General features: G+C 44.7%; 1 protein-coding gene across 2 annotated transcripts; it reads right to left on the reverse strand.

Annotated features, from left to right (window-relative positions):
* Nucleotides 1-6351, reverse strand: LOC125535064 (putative E3 ubiquitin-protein ligase HIP1). 2 transcript variants are annotated; one of them, XM_048698121.2, is made up of 7 exons: nt 6120-6351; nt 5400-5488; nt 2948-4731; nt 2271-2324; nt 1391-1483; nt 662-808; nt 1-468 (listed from the first exon to the last, which is right to left on the reverse strand). In XM_048698121.2, exons 3-7 carry the CDS (start codon nt 4625-4627, stop codon nt 337-339), a joined length of 2106 nt encoding a protein of 701 aa, XP_048554078.2. In that variant the 5' UTR covers nt 4628-4731; nt 5400-5488; nt 6120-6351; the 3' UTR covers nt 1-336. The 2 variants fall into 2 exon arrangements, with proteins under 2 accessions (XP_048554078.2, XP_048554077.2); XM_048698120.2 differs by having other exon boundaries at nt 6116-6347.
* Nucleotides 6352-20563: the final 14212 nt, after the last annotated feature.

The raw sequence follows: 20563 nt of genomic DNA on the forward strand, positions 1-20563 counted from the left end.
TTAAAATGTAACAATGTCATTTCAATAAATTTTGAATATCATCAAATCTAGGTTTGAACAGAAGCAGAAACCAACTCCATCCAGGTCTACTACAGCCAATGTCGGCTTTTCCATTCAGTAAGAGGGGTGCCATGTGGTACCCCGCCGCCTATAGGTATAATTTCCACCTGCCCGTCGCGCCCTTGACGACGTTGCTTCTTGGGAGGAGGAAAAGAGGTGTTGCATGCTTGCTTTGCCGCTTATAACCCACTTGGTCTAGTAAAGGGGGGAACAGGGGAGGGGGGCATCCCTGCGGATTTCCACAGGAGCGCCGCTAGCGGCCTTGCGGGCGGTTGTTTAGGTGCCCAGCGCTGCCTTTTTACAGATGGGGCAAGTGTTCTTGATCACCAGCCACTGCTTGATGCACGCCGTGTGGAAGTAGTGCCCGCACTCCACCCTGCCCATGTCCTCGCCGTCGGCATAGTCTTCCTGCAAACACCGAAATAAGGTATGCTCAGTCAGTAAGTGAGCGAGCTATTTTTAAGTTTAAAAAACAATCTTTGAACAATAGTTAAATCATGTGGGCTCAAAAGTTCTAAACGATGACAATGTTCTCTCAAAGTGACTTAAAATCAAGCAAATTTACAGCAGCAAGTAAAGAAAATGTAAGCTTTTGAATTACCTGGCAAATACAGCATGGTTCAATAACTGTTGCAGGTTCCTCCAATGGTATGTGGAGATACTTCCACTGCTTCAAGCCACTCATTATTTTCTCCTCACTGAGTCCAGTACTTACATGCCCAATACGTTCACCAAGTGCCAACAGTTCCTGGATAAACCACAGCAAATTGCAGTAATTGAACACAAATTCAACAATGTCATACAAATGGTACCACTTAAACCACACTTTCAGGTCGCGGACTAGTTACAATGTACCACTCGTGTCAGCTCCAAACATGTAGTATAAAGGAATTAGTTACAGAGAACTATAAAAGCCTAGGACCATAGCCGATATAGCACTGGTCATCAAAATTGAAACAGCAAACTTGAATCTGGTTAGATCCTGCCAAGAGTGACAGGTCCCCACCTGGAATTACTGTCCTTGATTCAAGTTCTGAAGGAATAAACTAATACAAAGCTTTCCAAATTGTTATTTGTCCCTATCACTAGTTCCAAGGGCTAGGCCAGGCCCGTCTCATCCCAAGTTTATATTGTATATCCTGGTACTTATTTAAATCCATGTCACAGGGTGTTATTTTCATGGAAAGGAAAGCAATAAGCTTGGCATGGACATATTTAAGGGAAAAAAATCAGTATCAGAGCAGTCCATGATAGGATTTCTGACCGAGGGATAGATAACACAGACTTGTGATCTAGGAATGGGGTGAAGGTGCTGCTACTAGTTTATTACCTCATATGACATGTTATCCACATCAAGCCGCATTTCACGATGCCTATCAACCAAACTGGCTCTCCTGATAAGTTGACGATCAACAAGAAAATCCTGCCCAAACATCAATGCCATTATTATATAGCTATTCCAGTAAAAGAATAGATATTAGCAGTAACATATATACATCACTTGCCGTTGAAGAACCTTAAGTGTACTTGAAAGTATGAAAACTATGCGAATAATCAAATCTTAAATGACAGTCCATCAGTCTTTCACCTTTTTTAAAAAAATATTCCTGGTTGAAGGATACACATAAATAGCGTAAAAAAGGATACCTGTGGTGGAAGCATTGTGGTTCGTAGTACATGACATAGATGCAAATGAACAAGTTCTGTCAATGCACGTCCTTCTTTCACCAAATATTGAATTCAGGGGGAAAGGTAACTTCATTATTTGGAATGAAAGAGGTACTATGATTGTTAGCAGCTTTTAGACTGTACTTAAAGGCACTTGTACTATAACAGCTGGCACTGGAGATTTAATATTTGCCTTTTTAATGCCAATATTGTTAAGCGGCAAACAATAAGTAGGAACATGAACTATCTGGTCAATAATTGGTACTTGGACGAGTACAATTTGTATGGCACTAGTAGTAAGAACTTAGGGCTTACAAAATTGGTTGCTTAGCAAAACTAACACATTTACGTTTAAGTATACAAGCAAGTTTCACATTTGTTATCAGGAGACCAGTATGTTCAACAAACTAAGTTGTTGTCGCAGACAATAGAATTGAACATGAAAAGCAACTTCAGCAAATTGAAGGTTAAGTTCCATAATTCACACCCGATCCAGAAGCTAATTGAAATATAACAGTGTGTATTAAATAAACCATTCTCACCTCCAGTCTAGCAGCACTTCTCCCCTGACGAATTTGTTCAACCACATTACGAAGCTGTACAAGAAAAAAACATATGGCAAAATTTTAGAAGCAGAAAAAGTAAGTAATAAATTTATTAGATTACTGGAAAATGCTGAATTCAGAAGATTCTGAAGTCATCCCGGTATCAGCTCAGAGGTACCGAAGCTACATTTGATTTGCAAACTACCTTACAGAGCAGGTAAGAGAAAAAAAAAGCCATTTGCAACAGCGGAACACATCTACAGTAGGAAATAATTAATACATTGTAGAGATATTCAAGGATAGGTTCATAGACCAACAAAGGAAAGGAAAGGTTGAGTAACTTTATAAGAAATAGTTCATAATTCAAGTGGGGATATTGCCAGATAAGAAATAGTTCATAATTCAAGTGCAAATCGCAAGGCAAGAAAATGAAATAGCTCACACGGAAATAAACTTCACATGAAAAGTGGATTTTAGTGCGGGTTATTAGCCAGCAAATGAAAATAATATCCTCTTTGAGAAACATAGTAAGGAAGGTAAAAAAACAGAGATAGACAAAGGGAACTTTCCTTGCAGCACATCATCAATTTAAGATAAATATGGAACTACATATCCACACCTGTGCTTAGTAAGAACGGAAGAATATTAGATGGAATTACTCCAGGGAAGCATACCTCTGAGACCGTCCTGCTTCCTTCTCTTGAAGCAGCGATGCTCTGCATAAAAGACTGAAGGTCCAAGTAACCTGGGTTTTGCCTATCAATAGAGGGAGGAACTGCCCTGGAGTAGTGTTGCAGACTTGCACGAGCGCTTGATCCTGGTTGATGGTTCCGAATCTCGTGTGATGAAGATGAATGCCCACGGTGCTGCAATGCAATACTTGGACTTCTGGAATGAGAAACACTAGCAGCAAGTGAGGCTCTCCTGGGTACATCAGCTGAACCTCTTGCGGCTGAACTTGGCTGAGATGAATTCAACCCAGGAACCTGTTGGGGTCCTACATTTGCAGCAGCTCGAAGTGTAGAGCTGGAGCCAGGATTTTGCTGGTTACTTCTGCTTCCGGGTGCAGATAGCAAGTTTGTTGAATCAGTAGTAAACAACGACGGACCTAGCATAAAGGGCTCAGGGAGATTGCTTCTTGCCAGGCTGCTACCAGGATCTTGTGAAGCAGGTGTCGGATTTATTGTATCAGCAGAACTCCCTGCTCTTGAACCGAAATTACCATTTGATGGATGTCGCTGCAGACTTTGCGAGAATTGAGCAACAGCAGGTACATGAGGACGATTTTGAGAACTTACTGAAGAACTCACTCCTCTAGGTTGCACTGGCGTAAAAGAAGACTGTTGCCGCGCAGGCTGATGAGCTGAACACCTGAAACTTTCCTCAGGCAGCAGATTAGAAAGTGATTGCTCATACTCATTGGCGCTTATTCTCATCCGGGTATTTCTCAGGAATCTTTGACTTTCATGCAGATGACCAGATAGTGTATAAGGGTCAGAAAAAATGTCATCATCTGAGGTATCAGTATTCTGGTCCAATTGCTCCATGGGAGGGTATGAAAAACCATAGTTTACAGAGGTCATATTTAAATTAGCAGTACTTTCATGACTGGACAGCGAAGGTAGCAGCATATCATTGTTTTGGCAATGATTGCGTGAACTCCCATTGGCAGAAGACTCTCCGAGACTTCCAGCAACATTCTTTCTCTTGATAGATGACCGAAAATGGTTCACAGTATGTGAAGAACTTCCACCGGTTTCTTGGCCTGCTGTACCATCAAAAAAGTTTGCAGAATGCAAGGAACTTCTTATAGCACCAGGAGAAATTTCACGACGAAGAACATTTTCAGTGGTCGAAAGACCTCTATTCGGAGGATAAGTATTCATTCCAGAGTGTCCATTACTCTGAACCATATCAACATTCCCGGTCTCAAATTGATCAGCCTGATTAATGTTCAGGTCTATGTTTAAGTTGTGTGAAGGCAATGAACTACTGCTTTCTCGTCTTCTCCCTTCGATGATTAAAGGGCCGCCTATAGACAAAGCAGGTGCAAAATGTTCCCTTTTGGCCTGTAAAAGGCTATCATGATCGGCTAGGAAGCCCGCGGAGCTAGAACCAGGTGAATCCCACAAACTCAAGCTTGTATTTTGCTGACCAATCATGCCTCCACTTGGCATTCCCACCTCGTGACTATTGAGAACATAGTGTGGGTAGTTCTCACTCTCTAGGGTATCAGGAAGTAGATTATGCTCATCAACAGCAGGGTTCTGCTGATCGATAGCCTGGTTGTTGGAACTAGAACCAAGGTGGCATGTTTCCGAGGAAGACAGCATAGTGACCCTATTATGTTGCATCAAAACCTGTGTTCCTTGGTGACTTGATGAGGAGCTCAAATGATTTCAGTAGAATAAACAATCACTCGCTAATAAGCAACGGTTGAAACTTGAAGTAGATAATCCTGGCAAATAGGACAGATGGAAAATAGTAAGGAACAGTCACAACATATAGCAGGTGCAGAAATAACAGAAACAACAATAAACTATGTGCAGACTGTGCACCTACTTTGTTGAGGTTTCTTGAAGCATATCCATTAACTAATATATGCATGTGCAAGACGGACCCCACATTACCAAGACTAGTTTTACAGCTTACTAAACAGAGGAGAGAGGATCAACGACGCAACTACATTTGTCTAGAATGCTGAGACAACAAAGCCTTTAGTCCCAAACAAGTTGGGGTAGGCTAGAGCTGAAACCCATAAGAATCTCACAACCAATGCCGAGAGACAAGTCATACAAAATAAAATACTGAATCAAATAGGACTGTACCCATTGTATATTGTGTGTTGAATACAGATAAAAGTAAAAAAAAACTTTAATACAGGATGCACAGGACTAATCGCTTATACTGGTCAAATGGCAATAAACATTTGGCCTCAGCACGGCAAATACAAAAGGACCATGTACATGTACATCGAAATCATACTATAAATTACCATGTTTCTATACATCAAGATCAAGTAGAGTCATTACACTGCAGGAAACTCTATAAATAAACACCACTCCAAATACATCACCATTATAACCAGAAGGAGCAATGTGGGATGCAGGTGGCATACATACATACCTCAAGTCCAAGAGCAGCAACGAATCACAGAGACAAATGATGGAAGCCCTTGCAGCCTCCGGCTACGAAACTGTCTCCCTGGCTTCAGCCTAGAAAAGAGAGCATCACAGGTTAATTAGTTTCTGTCCGGAATGGAAATGGAATCACATAAGCACATAACAAGTCATAGAAGTAACAAGTCAAAATCGGCAAACGCAATAATTTGGAACAGCTCCGATTGTTTGTGACCCTGTAAAGGGATGGGCTTGTACCAAAATCCCGTGCCTGTCCCATGCCCCCATGGCGTGCAGCCCATCTCTAGACCTCGGGGCAAGATTACATACAGACTAGGTTAGGTAGCACATCGACGGCCTTCTAGGAACACGACCACGAATAAGCATAGGTCGAGCGCCTTATCCTGTCTACCCCGAGCAAAGATTCACTTTTTCACCACGGAATCCTCTCCTACCACAAAACAGACCCCGAATCGACGAAATTCGGACCAATCCACCCGCGAGACCCCGAGGAACGGAGGCCCCCAGATCCGCCCCGCGCAGATCTCAGCACCCCGCAGCGCCGGCCCGCAAATCGACCCCATCCGGGCACCCCCAATCCAGACCCGCCGTCCCGCTCCTCCAAGAACCAACCACTCCTCTCCGCACAACCACCCGCGCTCCTCCCCCACCACGACGACGCCGGAGACCAAAGCAGGGGCAAAGGGGAATCAAGAAACGTACGGACCCAGAGCGCCGTCCGTGCGTCCGGCGCAGCGCCTCCCGATCGGCCCCCTTCCTTCCTCCCGATCGGCCGATCGGCGGCGTGGGAGGGAGGGACGAGGAGCGGAGGGGGGGGAGGGGGAGCCCGGTTCCTCCCGTCCGCTGCTGCCTCTGCCTGCTGCGCTGTCGCCTGCGTCTCGGGGCTCGAGGAGGAAAATAGGGGGGAGAGAGAGTGGGAGGGGCGACGATGATGGGTGGGGTGGGTTGCGGCGTTTTTCAGGGGTGGGGTGGGCGAAAGCGAGCCGAGCCCACGGGCGGAGGCGGGGTCGCGGCCGTCCGATCGCGGAGATCGACGGCTGGGGGATGTGGAGGGGTGTATGTGTATGTGTGTGTGTGTGTGTCGGGATGGGAAATCCTGGTGCTCTGGGGGACGTGGGTGATTTAAAACTGGCCATCAATTAATGCTGGCGACGGGCTCGCTTTCGGATCTTCTCGTGGATGCTGCTTAGATTTGGACCCCTCGTGTGGGCTGCGGGCTGCCCGGCCCGGCCTGATATTTGCCTGGGTCGGGCCGGGCTGAGCTACGGTGTGAAATGTGGGGCTCTTGTCTTCCACCTTTTTTTAACATGAGAATTGTGGTTTGAGATTGTTGTTGGTATCTGCTTTGTACTCCCTCCGGTCCTTTTTAGTCCACATATAAATTTTGCTCAAAGTCAAAGTGTCTTTACTTTGGCATGCATGTATTGATTGTGCACGATCATACAATGTCGAGCATGCTAATTCCCAAGGTCGACACTTTTCATGAGGAGAATTATATGACTACATATGCATGCTCGTGTTCGTTAATCGGTTATATATCTGAGGTGGTCCAACTTGTGTTGTGATGAATACCTTCAAGATAAAGCCGATGCATGTTCATGTTTGATTGGTTTCCGCTTTTGGCATGCATGTGTCGATTATCCGTGGACATGTATTGGCAAGCATGTTGTCCATCCCCACTAATAGAGGACAATATGACTTTCAAAATTGGTCTTTTCGGAGTAACTAGAAGTATTTTTTTTAATTCTATCAGTAAATGATGGTAATATTTGGGTCATTGGTTGGGCATGCGCAGTTTTGAGGATGTTGGGCTGGGTCGGGTCGGGCCCTGTGGGCTGTGGGCTGTGAGTTGGGTTGGGTTGGGCAGGGTCGAGATATGGTCTGAAATGGGCCCCTTGTCTTCTCCTTTCTGAATAAGAGAATGGTGGTTCCCTTCATTTTTGTGCTTTTGATAATTGATTGAATCTGCTAGTTTGAATCTATGGGAAGTACGATGGATATTGTTGGTGTCTACGTTGGATTTACGTCCCATTTGTGGCCAGGGTTATCCATTTCCATATCCAGGTATCCCGACTTGTGTTTTGATGTGTACCGACAAGGTAGGGAAGGCGCATTTCCGTAGGTTTTCACCTTTGAAATGCATATATTGATTGTGCATGATCATATACTATCGAGCAAGCAGATTCCCAAGGCCGACACTTTTCATGAGAATTATGGCTAACATATGCATGCTCATGTTCGTTAATCAGTTCTATATCCGAGGTGATCCAACTTGTGTTGTGATGAATACCATCAAGGTAAAGCCAATGCATGTTCATGTTTGATTGGTTTCCGCTTTTGGCATGCATGTATTGATTATAGTGGACGTGTATTACCAAGCATGTTGTTCATCCCCACTAATAGAGGACAAATATGACTTCAAAATTGGTGTTTTCGCAATAACTGGAAGTTTTTTTAAAAATTCTACTAGTAAGTGATGGTTATTGGATCCTTGGTTGGGCATGCACAATTCTGAGGATTTTGGGGGTCGGGTTAAGGTATGTAATGATGGGAACTTGTCTTGGTTGAATGGAGTAGTTTAAGTTCAGGGAAAGTAGGATGAATATCATTGGTACCTACTTTGTATTTGCTTTGCTATTGTAACTGAAGTTATCCGTTCCCATATCTAATGCATTTCGACATGTGTCGTAATGAATATCGACAATGTAGAGGCAATGCATTCTGGTAAATTTTTGCCTTTGGTGTAGATGTATTGATTATGCATGTCATGTATTATCAAGCATGTTGTTCCTAAAATTGACACTTTTAACGAGGAGAATCATGACTTCCTAGTGTGGGTTGGTTAGCTTTGGACCCCTGGAGTGGGTTGTGTGAGGTATGGGCAGCCCAGCCTGGCCTGTTGTGGTGCTGGAGCTAAGGGGGTTTTGACTCGGTTAGGTTGGGTTGGATTGGGCAGGGCCGGGCTAGGGTATGAAATGGGGGGCTCTTATCTTCCCTCTTTTGAATAAGGGGATCGTGGTTCACACCATTTGATGTTTTGAGAAGTGGTTGAATGCGCTGGTTTAAATATATGGAAAGTGAGATGGATATTGTTGGTGTTTGCTTTGTATTCATGTTCCAGTTGTGGACGACTGATACATCTTCTATGTATCTATAATTTATTTTATTGTTTCATGCTATTATATTATCAATTTTATATACTTTATATGCAATTTTATATTATTATTAGGAAGTAATCTATTAACCTAGTGCCTAGTGCCAGTTGTTGTTTTCTTCTTGTTTTTGGTATTATAGAAAATCCATACCGAAGGAGTCCAAACATGACGAAACTTTTTGATGATTTTTTCTGGACCAAAAGAGACCTTGGAAGTTTCGGGAGGAGTCCAGACAAGAAACAAGGAGACGGCAAGACAACAGAGCGCGCCCTGTTGCCTTGTGGGGCCCCCGTGGCTCCGTTTGATCTAATTCCAACGCTATAAATTCTCCAATATTGGGAAACCCTCGAAGGCACCACTGAAACATTTTTTTTCACCACCGTGAGTCTCTATTCTTCCGTGATCACATATGGAGGCCTTCGACGGTACTCTGTCGGATGGGGAATTGATCATGGAGGGCTTCTACATCAACTTTGCTACACCTTCGATGATGTGTGAGTAGTTCCTACAAGACCTATGAGTCCATAGTGATTAGCTAGATGGCTCTCTCTCTCTGATCTTCAATATAATGTTTTCCTCGGAGTTCTATTCGATATAATCTTCTTTTGTAGTGTGTTTATTGGGATCCAATGAATTGTGGGTTTATAATCAGTTATTCACTGGAAGTAATTGAGTCTTTTCTAAACTTTATTATGTATGATTGTTATAGCTATGTAATGTTCTCGATCTATCAGTTTGGTTTGGCCAACTAGATTGATTTGTCTTCAACGGGAGTGGTGCATAGTAGTAGGTTCAATCTTGCGGTGTCCTCACCCAGTGACAGAAGGGGTAGCGAGGCACGTATTTGTATTTTTTCTATTAAGGAGAAAACAACGGGGTTTAATCATATTACTTGATTTTATTATATCTACATTATGTTGCCATACTTCATGCATTACTCTATTTGTCATGAACTTAATACATAGAGAGGCAAGCATAGAAGCGTTCTAGAAGTGGATTAACATTAGTAGATGCATGAAGGAGTCGGTCTACTTGTCATGGATGTAATGCCTATGTACATGATCATGCCATGAATAACGTCATAATTATGCGCTTTTCTGTCAATTGCCGAACAGTAGTTTGTCTACCCAATGCTATTTTTATGAGAGAGATGCCTCTAGTGATAACGATGGCTCCCATGTCTATTTTAATCATATTACTAAAACCAAAAATACCTTGCTACAATTTATTTAATTTTATTTTAGTTTCCAATTTATCTATCACCTACTATGAGATTTGATCATTGCAATTAACGAGTACAAGGGGATTGGTAACCATCTTGCCCGCGTTGGGTGCAAGTATTTGCTCTTGTGTGTGTACGTACTGTCGACGGTTGTTTGCGTGGATCTTCTATTGGTTCAATAACCTTGGTTCTCTACTGGGGGAAATACTATTTCCTACTATATTGCTTCACCCTTCCTCTTCGGGGAAAACCCAACGCAACTCACAAGTAGCAATGGTGTTATCCATATCTATATCTGAGGTGCCCAACTTGTGTCTTGATGATATCAACAAGGTAGGGAAGACACATTTCGGTAGGTTTTCGCCTTTGACATGCATATATTGATGGGTGTGCATGATCATGTATTTATCGAGCATGTTGATTGCTACTTGTGAGCTGCGTTAGAATTTTCCCCAAAGAGGAAGGGCGAAGCAATATAGTAGTGGTAAGTATTTCCCTCAGTTGATAACCAAGCTTTATCGAACCAATAGGAGAACCACATAAATCCTCGTGAACAACACCTACACACACAAAAGCAAGTACTTACATCCAACGCGGGCAAGAGGGTTGTCGATCCCCTTGAACTCATTATTTGCAAGGATCAGATCTTGTATAGGTAGATAGATGATGTCTACTACACAACTTGTTCTTGTAGACTCATGTTGGGCCTCCAAGCGCAGAGTTTTCTAGGACAGTATAGCAAATTTCCCTTAAGTGGATGACCTAAAGTTTTTCAATTCGTGGGAGGTGTAGGATGAAGATGGTCTCTCTCCAACAACCCTGCAACCAAATAATAAAAAGTCTCTTGTGTCCTCAACACACCAAATACAATGGTAAATTGTATAGGTGCACCAGTTCGGCGAAGAAATGGTGATACAAGTGTAGCAAATATAGCAGATATTGATTTTTGTAATAGGGACAATAAAAAACAGCAAGGTAGCAATTGATAAAATGAAGCACAAACGGTATTGCAATGCTTGAAAATGAGGCCTATGGTCCGTACTTTCACTAGTGCAATCTCTCAACAATGCTAATATAATTGGATCATATAACCATCCCACAACGTGCGATGAAGAATCTGTTGGGGAACGTAGCAGAATTTTAAAATTTTCTACGCATCACCAAGATCAATCTATGGAGTCATCTAGCAATGAGGGAGAGAGGAGTGCATCTACATACCCTTGTAGATCACGAGCGGAAGCGTTCAAGTGAACGGGGATGATGGAGTCGTACTCGCCGTGATCCAAATCACCGATGACCAAGTGCCAAACGGACAGCACCTCCGCGTTCAACACACGTACGGTTGGGAAGACGTCTCCTCCTTCTTGATCCAGGAAGGGGGAAGGAGAGGTTGATGAAGATCCAGCAGCACGACGGCGTGGTGGTGGATGCAGCAGGATCCCGGCAGGGCTTCGCCAAGCACAAGCGGGGAGGAGAGGTGTTACGGAGGGAGAGGGAGGCGCCAAGAGCAAGGTGCGGCTACCCTCCCTCCCTTCCACTATATATAGGGGCTAGGGGGCGCATGCCCCCTTGGAGATCCCATCTAAAAGGGGGGGCGGCGGCCCCTGGGGGCAACGGCCCCCTTAGGGTTTCCAACCAGGGGGCGCATGCCCCCTCGGGGGGCAACGGCCCCCTAGGGTTTCCAACCCTAGGCGCCTTGGGCCCTTGGGTGGGGCGCACCAGCCCATCAGGGGCTGGTTCCCACGCCACTTCAGCCCATGGGGCCCTCCGGGATAGGTGGCCCCATCCGGTGGACCCCCGGGACCCTTCCGGTGGTCCCGGTACAATACCGGTAACCCCCGAAACCTTCCCGCTGGCCGAAACTGGACTTCCTATATATAAATCTTTACCTCCGGACCATTCCGGAACTCCTCGTGACGTCCGGGATCTCATCCGGGACTCCAAACAACTTTCGGGTTACTGCATACTAATATCTCTACAACCCTAGCGTCACCGAACCTTAAGTGTGTAGACCCTACAGGTTCGGGAGACACGCAGACATGACCGAGACGCCTCTCCGGTCAATAACCAACAGCGGGATCTGGATACCCATGTTGGCTCCCACATGCTCCTCGATGATCTCATCGGATGAACCACGATGTCGAGGACTTAATCAATCCCGTATTCAATTCCCTTTGTCAATCGGTACATTACTTGCCCGAGACTCGATCGTCGGTATCCCAATACCTTGTTCAATCTCGTTACCGGCAAGTCACTTTACTCGTACCGTAATGCATGATCCCGTGACCAACCCCTTGGTCACATTGAGCTCATTATGATGATGCATTACCGAGTGGGCCCAGAGATACCTCTCCGTCATACGGAGTGACAAATCCCAGTCTCGATTCATGCCAACCCAACAGACACTTTCGGAGATACCTGTAATGTACCTTTATAGTCACCCAGTTACGTTGTGACGTTTGGCACACCCAAGGCACTCCTATGGTATCCGGGAGTCGCACAATCTCATGGTCTAAGGAAATGATACTTGACATTCAAAAAAGCTATAGCAAACGAACTACACGATCTTTGAGCTAAGCTTAGGATTGGTTCTTGTCCATCACATCATTCTCCTAATGATGTGATCCCGTTATCAATGACATCCCCATGTCCATAGCCAGGAAACCATGACTATCTGTTGATCAACGAGCTAGTCAACTAGAGGCTCACTAGGAACACATTGTGGTCTATGTATTCACACATGTATTACGATTTCCGGATAATACAATTATAGCATAAATAATAGACAATTATCATGAACAAGGAAATATAATAATCATTTTATTATTGCCTCTAGGGCATATTTCCAATAGTCTCCCACTTGCACTAGAGTCAATCATCTAGTTACATTGTGATGAATCGAACACCCATGGAATTCTGGTGTTGATCATGTTTTTCTCTAGGGAGAGGTTTAGTCAACGGATCTGCTACATTCAGGTTCGTATGTACTTTACAAATTTCTATGTCTCCATTTTGAACACTTTCACGAATGGAGTTGAAGCGATGCTTGATATGCCTGGTCTTCCTGTGAAACCTGGGCTCCTTGGCAAGGGCAATAGCTCCAGTGTTGTCACAGAAGAGAGTCATCGGCCCCGACGCATTGGGTATGACTCCTAGGTCGGTGATGAACTCCTTCAACCAGATTGCTTCTTGTGCTGCCTCCGAGGCTGCCATGTACTCCGCTTCACATGTAGATCCCGCCACAACGCTTTGCTTGCAAGTGCACCAGCTTACTGCCCCACCATTCAAAATATACACGTATCCGGTTTGTGACTTAGAGTCATCCAGATCTGTGTCGAAGCTAGCATCGACGTAACCCTTTATGACGAGCTCTTCGTCACCTCCATAAACGAGAAACATTTCCTTAATCCTTTTCAGGTACTTCAGGATATTCTTGACCGCTGTCCAGTGTTCCATGCCGGGATTACTTTGGTACCTTCCTACCAAACTCACGGCAAGGTTTACATCAGGTCTGGTACACAGCATAGCATACATGATAGACCCTATGGGCGAGGCATAGGGGACGACACTCATCTTTTCTCTATCTTCTGCCGTGGTCGGGCATTGAGCCATGCTCAATCTCGTACCTTGCAATACAGGCAAGAACCCCTTCTTTGACTGATCCATTTTGAACTTCTTCAATATCTTGTCAAGGTACGTACTCTGTGAAAGACCAATGAGGCGTCTCGATCTATCTCTATAGATCTTGATGCCTAATATATAAGCAGCTTCTCCAAGGTTCTTCATTGAAAAACACTTGTTCAAGTAGGCCTTTATGCTTTCCAAGAATTCTATATCATTTCCCATCAACAGTATGTCATCCACATACAATATGAGAAATGCTACAGAGCTCCCACTCACTTTCTTGTAAATGCAGGCTTCTCCATAAGTCTGCATAAACCCAAACGCTTTGATCATCTCATCAAAACGAATGTTCCAACTCCGAGATGCTTGCACCAGCCCATAAATCGAGCGTTGGAGCTTGCACACCTTGTCAGCATTCTTAGGATCGACAAAACCTTCTGGCTGCATCATATACAATTCTTCCTTAAGGAAACCATTAAGGAATGCGGTTTTGACGTCCATTTGCCATATCTCATAATCATAGAATGCGGCAATTGCTAACATGATTCGGACGGACTTTAGCTTCGCTACGGGTGATAAAGTCTCATTGTAGTCAACCCCCTGAACTTGTCGATAACCCTTAGCGACAAGCTGAGCTTTATAGATGGTCACATTACCATCCGCGTCTGTCTTCTTCTTAAAGATCCATTTATTTTCTATGGCTCGCCGATCAACGGGCAAGTCAGTCAAAGTCCATACTTCGTTTTCATACATGGATCCTATCTCGGATTTCATGGCTTCTAGCCATTTGTCGGAATCCGGGCCCGCCATCACTTCTTCATAGTTCGAAGGTTCACCGTTGTCTAACAACATGATTTCCAAGACAGGGTTGCCGTACCACTCTGGTGCGGGACGTGTCCTTGTGGACCTACGAAGTTCAGTAGCAACTTGATCTGAAGTTTCATGATCATCATCATCAACTTCCTCTCTAGTCGGTGCAGGCACCTCAGCAACATTTTCTTGAGCTGCGCCACTTACCGGTTCAAGAGGTAATACTTCATCAAGTTCTACCTTCCTCCCACTTATTTCTTTCGAGAGAAACTCTTTCTCTAGAAAGGACCCATTCTTGGCAACAAAGATCTTGCCTTCGGATCTGAGGTAGAAGGTATACCCAACAGTTTCTTTAGGGTATCCTATGAAGACGCATTTTTCCGACTTGGGTTCGAGCTTTTCAGGTTGAAGTTTCTTGACATAAGCATCGCATCCCCAAACTTTTAGAAATGACAGCTTAGGTTTCTTCCCAAACCATAATTCATACGGTGTCGTATCAACGGATTTCGACGGAGCCCTATTTAAAGTGAATGCGGCAGTCTCTAAAGCATAGCCCCAAAATGATAGTGGTAAATCGGTAAGAGACATCATAGATCGCACCATATCTAATAGAGTGCTATTACGACGTTCGGACACACCATTACGCTGAGGTGTTCTAGGCGGCGTGAGTTGTGAAACTATTCCATATTTTCTTAAGTGTGTGCCAAATTCGTGACTCAAGTATTCTCCCCCACAATCTGATCGCAAGAACTTGATTTTCCTGTCACGTTGATTCTCAACCTCACTCTGAAATTCCTTGAACTTTTCAAAGGTCTCAGACTTGTGTTTCATTAAGTAGACATACCCATATCTACTCAAGTCATCAGTGAGGGTGAGAACATAACGATAGCCACCGCGAGCCTCAACACTCATTGGACCACACACATCAGTATGTATGATTTCCAATAAGTTGGTTGCTCGCTCCATTGTTCCTGAGAATGGAGTCTTGGTCATTTCACCCATGAGGCATGGTTCGCACGTGTCAAATGATTCGTAATCAAGAGACTCTAAAAGTCCATCTGCATGGAGCTTCTTCATGCGTTTGACACCTATGTGACCAAGGCGGCAATGCCACAAGTATGTGGGACTATCATTATCAACCTTACATCTTTTGGTATTCACACTATGAATATGTGTAGCATTACGCTCGAGATTCATTAAGAATAAACCATTCACCATCGGAGCATGACCATAAAACATATCTCTCATATAAATAGAACAACCATTATTCTCGGATTTAAATGAGTAGCCATCTCATATTAAACGAGATCCTGATACAATGTTCATGCTCAAAGCTGGCACTAAATAACAATTATTGAGGTTTAAAACTAATCCCGTAGGTAAATGTAGAGGTAGCATGCCGATGGCGATCACATTGACCTTGGAACCATTCCTGACGCGCATCATCACCTCGTCCTTCGCCAGTCTCCGTTTATTCCGCAGCTCCTGCTTTGAGTTACAAATGTGAGCAACCGCACCGGTATCAAATACCCAGGAGCTACTACGAGTACTGGTAAGGTACACATCAATTACATGTATATCACATATACCTTTCGTGATGCCGGCCTTCTTGTCCGCTAAGTATTTGGGGCAGTTCCACTTCCAGTGACCACTTCCCTTGCAATAAAAGCACTCAGTCTCGGGCTTGGGTCCATTCTTTGGCTTCTTCCCGGCAGCTTGCTTACCGGGCGCGGCAACTCCCTTGCCGTCCTTCTTGAAGTTCTTCTTACCCTTGCCTTTCTTGAACTTAGTGGTTTTATTCACCATCAACACTTGATGTTCCTTTTTGACTTCTACCTCTGCTGATTTCAGCATTGCAAATACTTCAGGAATGGTCTTTTCCATCCCCTGCATATTGAAGTTCATCACAAAGCTCTTGTAGCTCGGTGGAAGCGACTGAAGGATTCTGTCAATGACCGCGTCATCCGGGAGATTAACTCCCAGCTGAGTCAAGCGGTTATGCAACCCAGACATTTTGAGTATGTGCTCACTGACAGAACTATTTTCCTCCATCTTACAGCTGAAGAACTTGTCGGAGACTTCATATCTCTCGACCCGGGCATGAGCTTGAAAAACCATTTTCAGCTCTTCGAACATCTTATATGCTCCGTGTCTCTCAAAACGCTTTTGGAGCCCCGGTTCTAAGCTGTAAAGCATGCCGCACTGAACGAGGGAGTAATCATCAGCACGTGTCTGCCAAGCGTTCATAACGTCTTGGTTCTGTGGGACGGGTGCGTTACCTAGCGGTGCTTCTAGGACATAATCTTTCTTGGCAGCTATGAGGATGATCCTCAGGTTCCGGACCCAGTCCGTATAGTTGCTGCCATCGTCTTTCAGCTTGGTTTTCTCTAGGAACGCGTTGAAGTTGAGGACAACGTGGGCCATTTTGATCTACAAGACATATTGTAAAGATTTTAGACTAAGTTCATGATAATTAAGTTCATCTAATCAAATTATTAAATGAACTCCCACTCAGATAGACATCCCTCCAGTCATCTAAGTATAACATGATCCGAGTTAACTAGGCCGTGTCCGATCATCACGTGAGACGGACTAGTCAACATCGGTGAACATCTTCATGTTGATCGTATCTTCTATACGACTCATGCTCGACCTTTCAGTCTTTTGTGTTCCGAGGCCATGTCTGTACATGCTAGGCTCGTCAAGTCAACCTAAGTGTATTGAGTGTGTAAATCTGGCTTACACCCGTTGTATTCGAACTTTAGAATCTATCACACCCGATCATCACGTGGTGCTTCGAAACAACGAACCTTCGCAACGGTGCACAGTTAGGGGGAACACTTTCTTGAAATTATTACGAGGGATCATCTTATTTAAGCTACTGTTTTTCTAAGCAAATAAGATGTAAAACATGATAAACATCACATGCAATCAAATAGTGACATGATATGGCCAATATCATTTGCTCCTTTGATCTCCATCTTCGGGGCTCCATGATCATCGTTGTCACCGGCATGACACCATGATCTCCATCATCGTGTCTTCTTGAAGTTGTCTCATCATCTATTACTTCTACTACTATGGCTAATGCTTTAGCAATAAAGTAAAGTAATTACATGACGTTTATGTTGACACGCAGGTCATAAATAAATAAAGACAACTCCTATGGCTCCTGCCGGTTGTCATACTCATCGACATGCAAGTCGTGATTCCTATTACAAGAACATGATCAATCTCATACATCACATATATCATTCATCATTCATCATAACCTTTGGCCATATCACATCACAAAACACTTGCTGCAAAAACAAGTTAGACGTCCTCTAATTGTTGTTGCAAGTTTTTACGTGGCTGCTATAGGTTTCTAGCAAGAACGTTTCTTACCTACGCCAAAACCACAACGTGAATTGCCAATTTCTATTTACCCTTCATAAGGACCCTGTTCATCGAATCCGATCCGACTAAAGTGGGAGAGACAGACACCCGCCAGCCACCTTATGCAACGAGTGCATGTCAGTCGGTGGAACCGGTCTCACGTAAGCGTACGTGTATGGTTGGTCCGGGCCGCTTCATCCCATGATGCCGCCGAATCAAGATAAGACTAGTAACGGCAAGCAAATTGACAATATCGACGCCCACAACTACTTTGTGTTCTACTCGTGCATAGTAACTACGCATAGACCTAGCTCATGATGCCACTGTTGGGGAACGCAGCAGAATTTTAAAATTTTCTACGCATCACCAAGATCAATCTATGGAGTCATATAGCAACGAGGGAGAGAGGAGTGCATCTACATACCCTTGTAGATCACGAGCGGAAGCGTTCAAGTGAACGGGGATGATGGAGTCGTACTCGCCGTGATCCAAATCACCGATGACCAAGTGCTGAACGGACAACACCTCCGCGTTCAACACACGTACGGTTGGGAAGACGTCTCCTCCTTCTTGATCCAGGAAGGGGGAAGGAGAGGTTGATGAAGATCCAGCAGCACGACGGCGTGGTGGTGGATGCAGCAGGATCCCGGCAGGGCTTCGCCAAGCACAAGCGGGGAGGAGAGGTGTTACGGAGGGAGAGGGAGGCGCCAAGAGCAAGGTGCGGCTACCCTCCCTCCCTTCCACTATATATAGGGGCTAGGGGGGCGCATGCCCCCTTGGAGATCCCATCTAAAAGGGGGGGCGGCGGCCCCTGGGGGCAACGGCCCCCTTAGGGTTTCCAACCAGGGGGCGCATGCCCCCTCGGGGGGCAACGGCCCCCTAGGGTTTCCAACCCTAGGCGCCTTGGGCCCTTGGGTAGGGCGCACCAGCCCATCAGGGGCTGGTTCCCATGCCACTTCATCCCATGGGGCCCTCCGGGATAGGTGGCCCCATCCGGTGGACCCCCGGGACCCTTCCGGTGGTCCCGGTACAATACCGGTAACCCCCGAAACCTTCCCGCTGGCCGAAACTGGACTTCCTATATATAAATCTTTACCTCCGGACCATTCCGGAACTCCTCGTGATGTCCGGTATCTCATCCGGGACTCCGAACAACTTTCGCGTTACTGCATACTAATATCTCTACAACCCTAGTGTCACCGAACCTTAAGTGTGTAGACCCTACATGTTTGGGAGACACGCAGACATGACCGAGACGCCTCTCCGGTCAATAACCAATAGCGGGATCTGGATACCCATGTTGGCTCCCACATGCTCCTCGATGATCTCATCGGATGAACCACAATGTCGAGGACTTAATCAATCCCGTATTCAATTCCCTTTGTCAATCGGTATGTTACTTGCCCGAGACTCGATCGTCGGTATCCCAATACCTTGTTCAATCTCGTTACCGGCAAGTCACTTTACTCGTACCGTAATGCATGATCCCATGACCAACCCCTTGGTCACATTAAGCTCATTATGATGATGCATTACCGAGTGGGCCCAGAGATACCTCTCCGTCATACGGAGTGACAAATCCCAGTCTCGATTCGTGCCAACCCAACAGACACTTTCGGAGATACCTGTAATGTACCTTTATAGTCACCCAGTTACGTTGTGACGTTTGGCACACCCAAGGCACTCTTATGGTATCCGGGAGTTGCACAATCTCATGGTCTAAGGAAATGATACTTGACATTCAGAAAAGCTACAGCAAACGAACTACACGATCTTTGAGCTAAGCTTAGGATTGGGTCTTGTCCATCACATCATTCTCCTAATGATGTGATCCCGTTATCAATGACATCCCCATGTCCATAGCCAGGAAACCATGACTATCTGTTGATCAACGAGCTAGTCAACTAGAGGCTCACTAGGGAGACATTGTGGTCTATGTATTCACACATGTATTACGATTTCCGGATAATACAATTATAGCATGAATAATAGACAATTATCATGAACAAGGAAATATAATAATCATTTTATTATTGCCTCTAGGGCATATTTCCAACAGAATCACTCCAAAGTTCTTATCTAGTGGAGAGCATAAGACAAAAATTTTTATAGGGTGCGAAACCACCTCAAAGTTATCCTTTCCGATCAATCTATCCAAGAGTTCGTACTAAAATAACCACAAGTTATCCTTTCTGATCGATCTATCTAAGAGTTCGTACTAAAATAACACCATATGATACGCATCAACCAACTCTAATGTTATCTAGATACTCCAATGTCACCTCGGGTATCCGTGAGTTGATTATGTGATATGCATCCAACACAAAGAACCTCAAAGAGTGCCCCAAGATTTCTACCGGAGAAACAAGGACAAGAACGTGAATCAACCCCTATGCATAGATTACCCCAATGTCACCTCGGGAATCCACGAGTTGAGTGCCAAAACACATATCAAGTGAATCAATATGATACCCATTGTCACCACGGGTATTCATAGCAAGACATATATCAAGTGCTCTCAGATCCATAAAAGTATTGAATTCGATAACAATGAAATATCAAAGGGAAAACTCAATTCATCACAACAAGATAGAGATGGAGAAACACCATATGATTCAACTATATTAACAAAGCTCGCGACACATCAAGATTGTGCCAAATCAAGAACACGAGAGAGAGATTAAACACATAGCTACTAATACAAACCCTCAGCCCCAAGGGTGGACTACTCCCTCCTCATCATGGTGGGCGCCGAGATAATGAAGATGGCCACTAGTGATGATTTCCCCCTCAGGCAGGGTGCCGGAACGGGGTCTAGATTGGTTTTTCGTGGCTACAAAGGCTTGCGGTGGTGGAACTTCTGATCTAGGGTTATTTTCTGGGGGTTTCTGTATTTATAGATTTTTTTGACGTCGGTCTCACGCTAAGATGGGCCTCGAGGTGACCACAACCCACTAGGAC

This window comes from Triticum urartu, chromosome 2A, assembly GCF_056163025.1.
Source record: "Triticum urartu cultivar PI428250 chromosome 2A, HENAU_Tu73, whole genome shotgun sequence".
Lineage (NCBI taxonomy): Eukaryota > Viridiplantae > Streptophyta > Magnoliopsida > Poales > Poaceae > Triticum > Triticum urartu.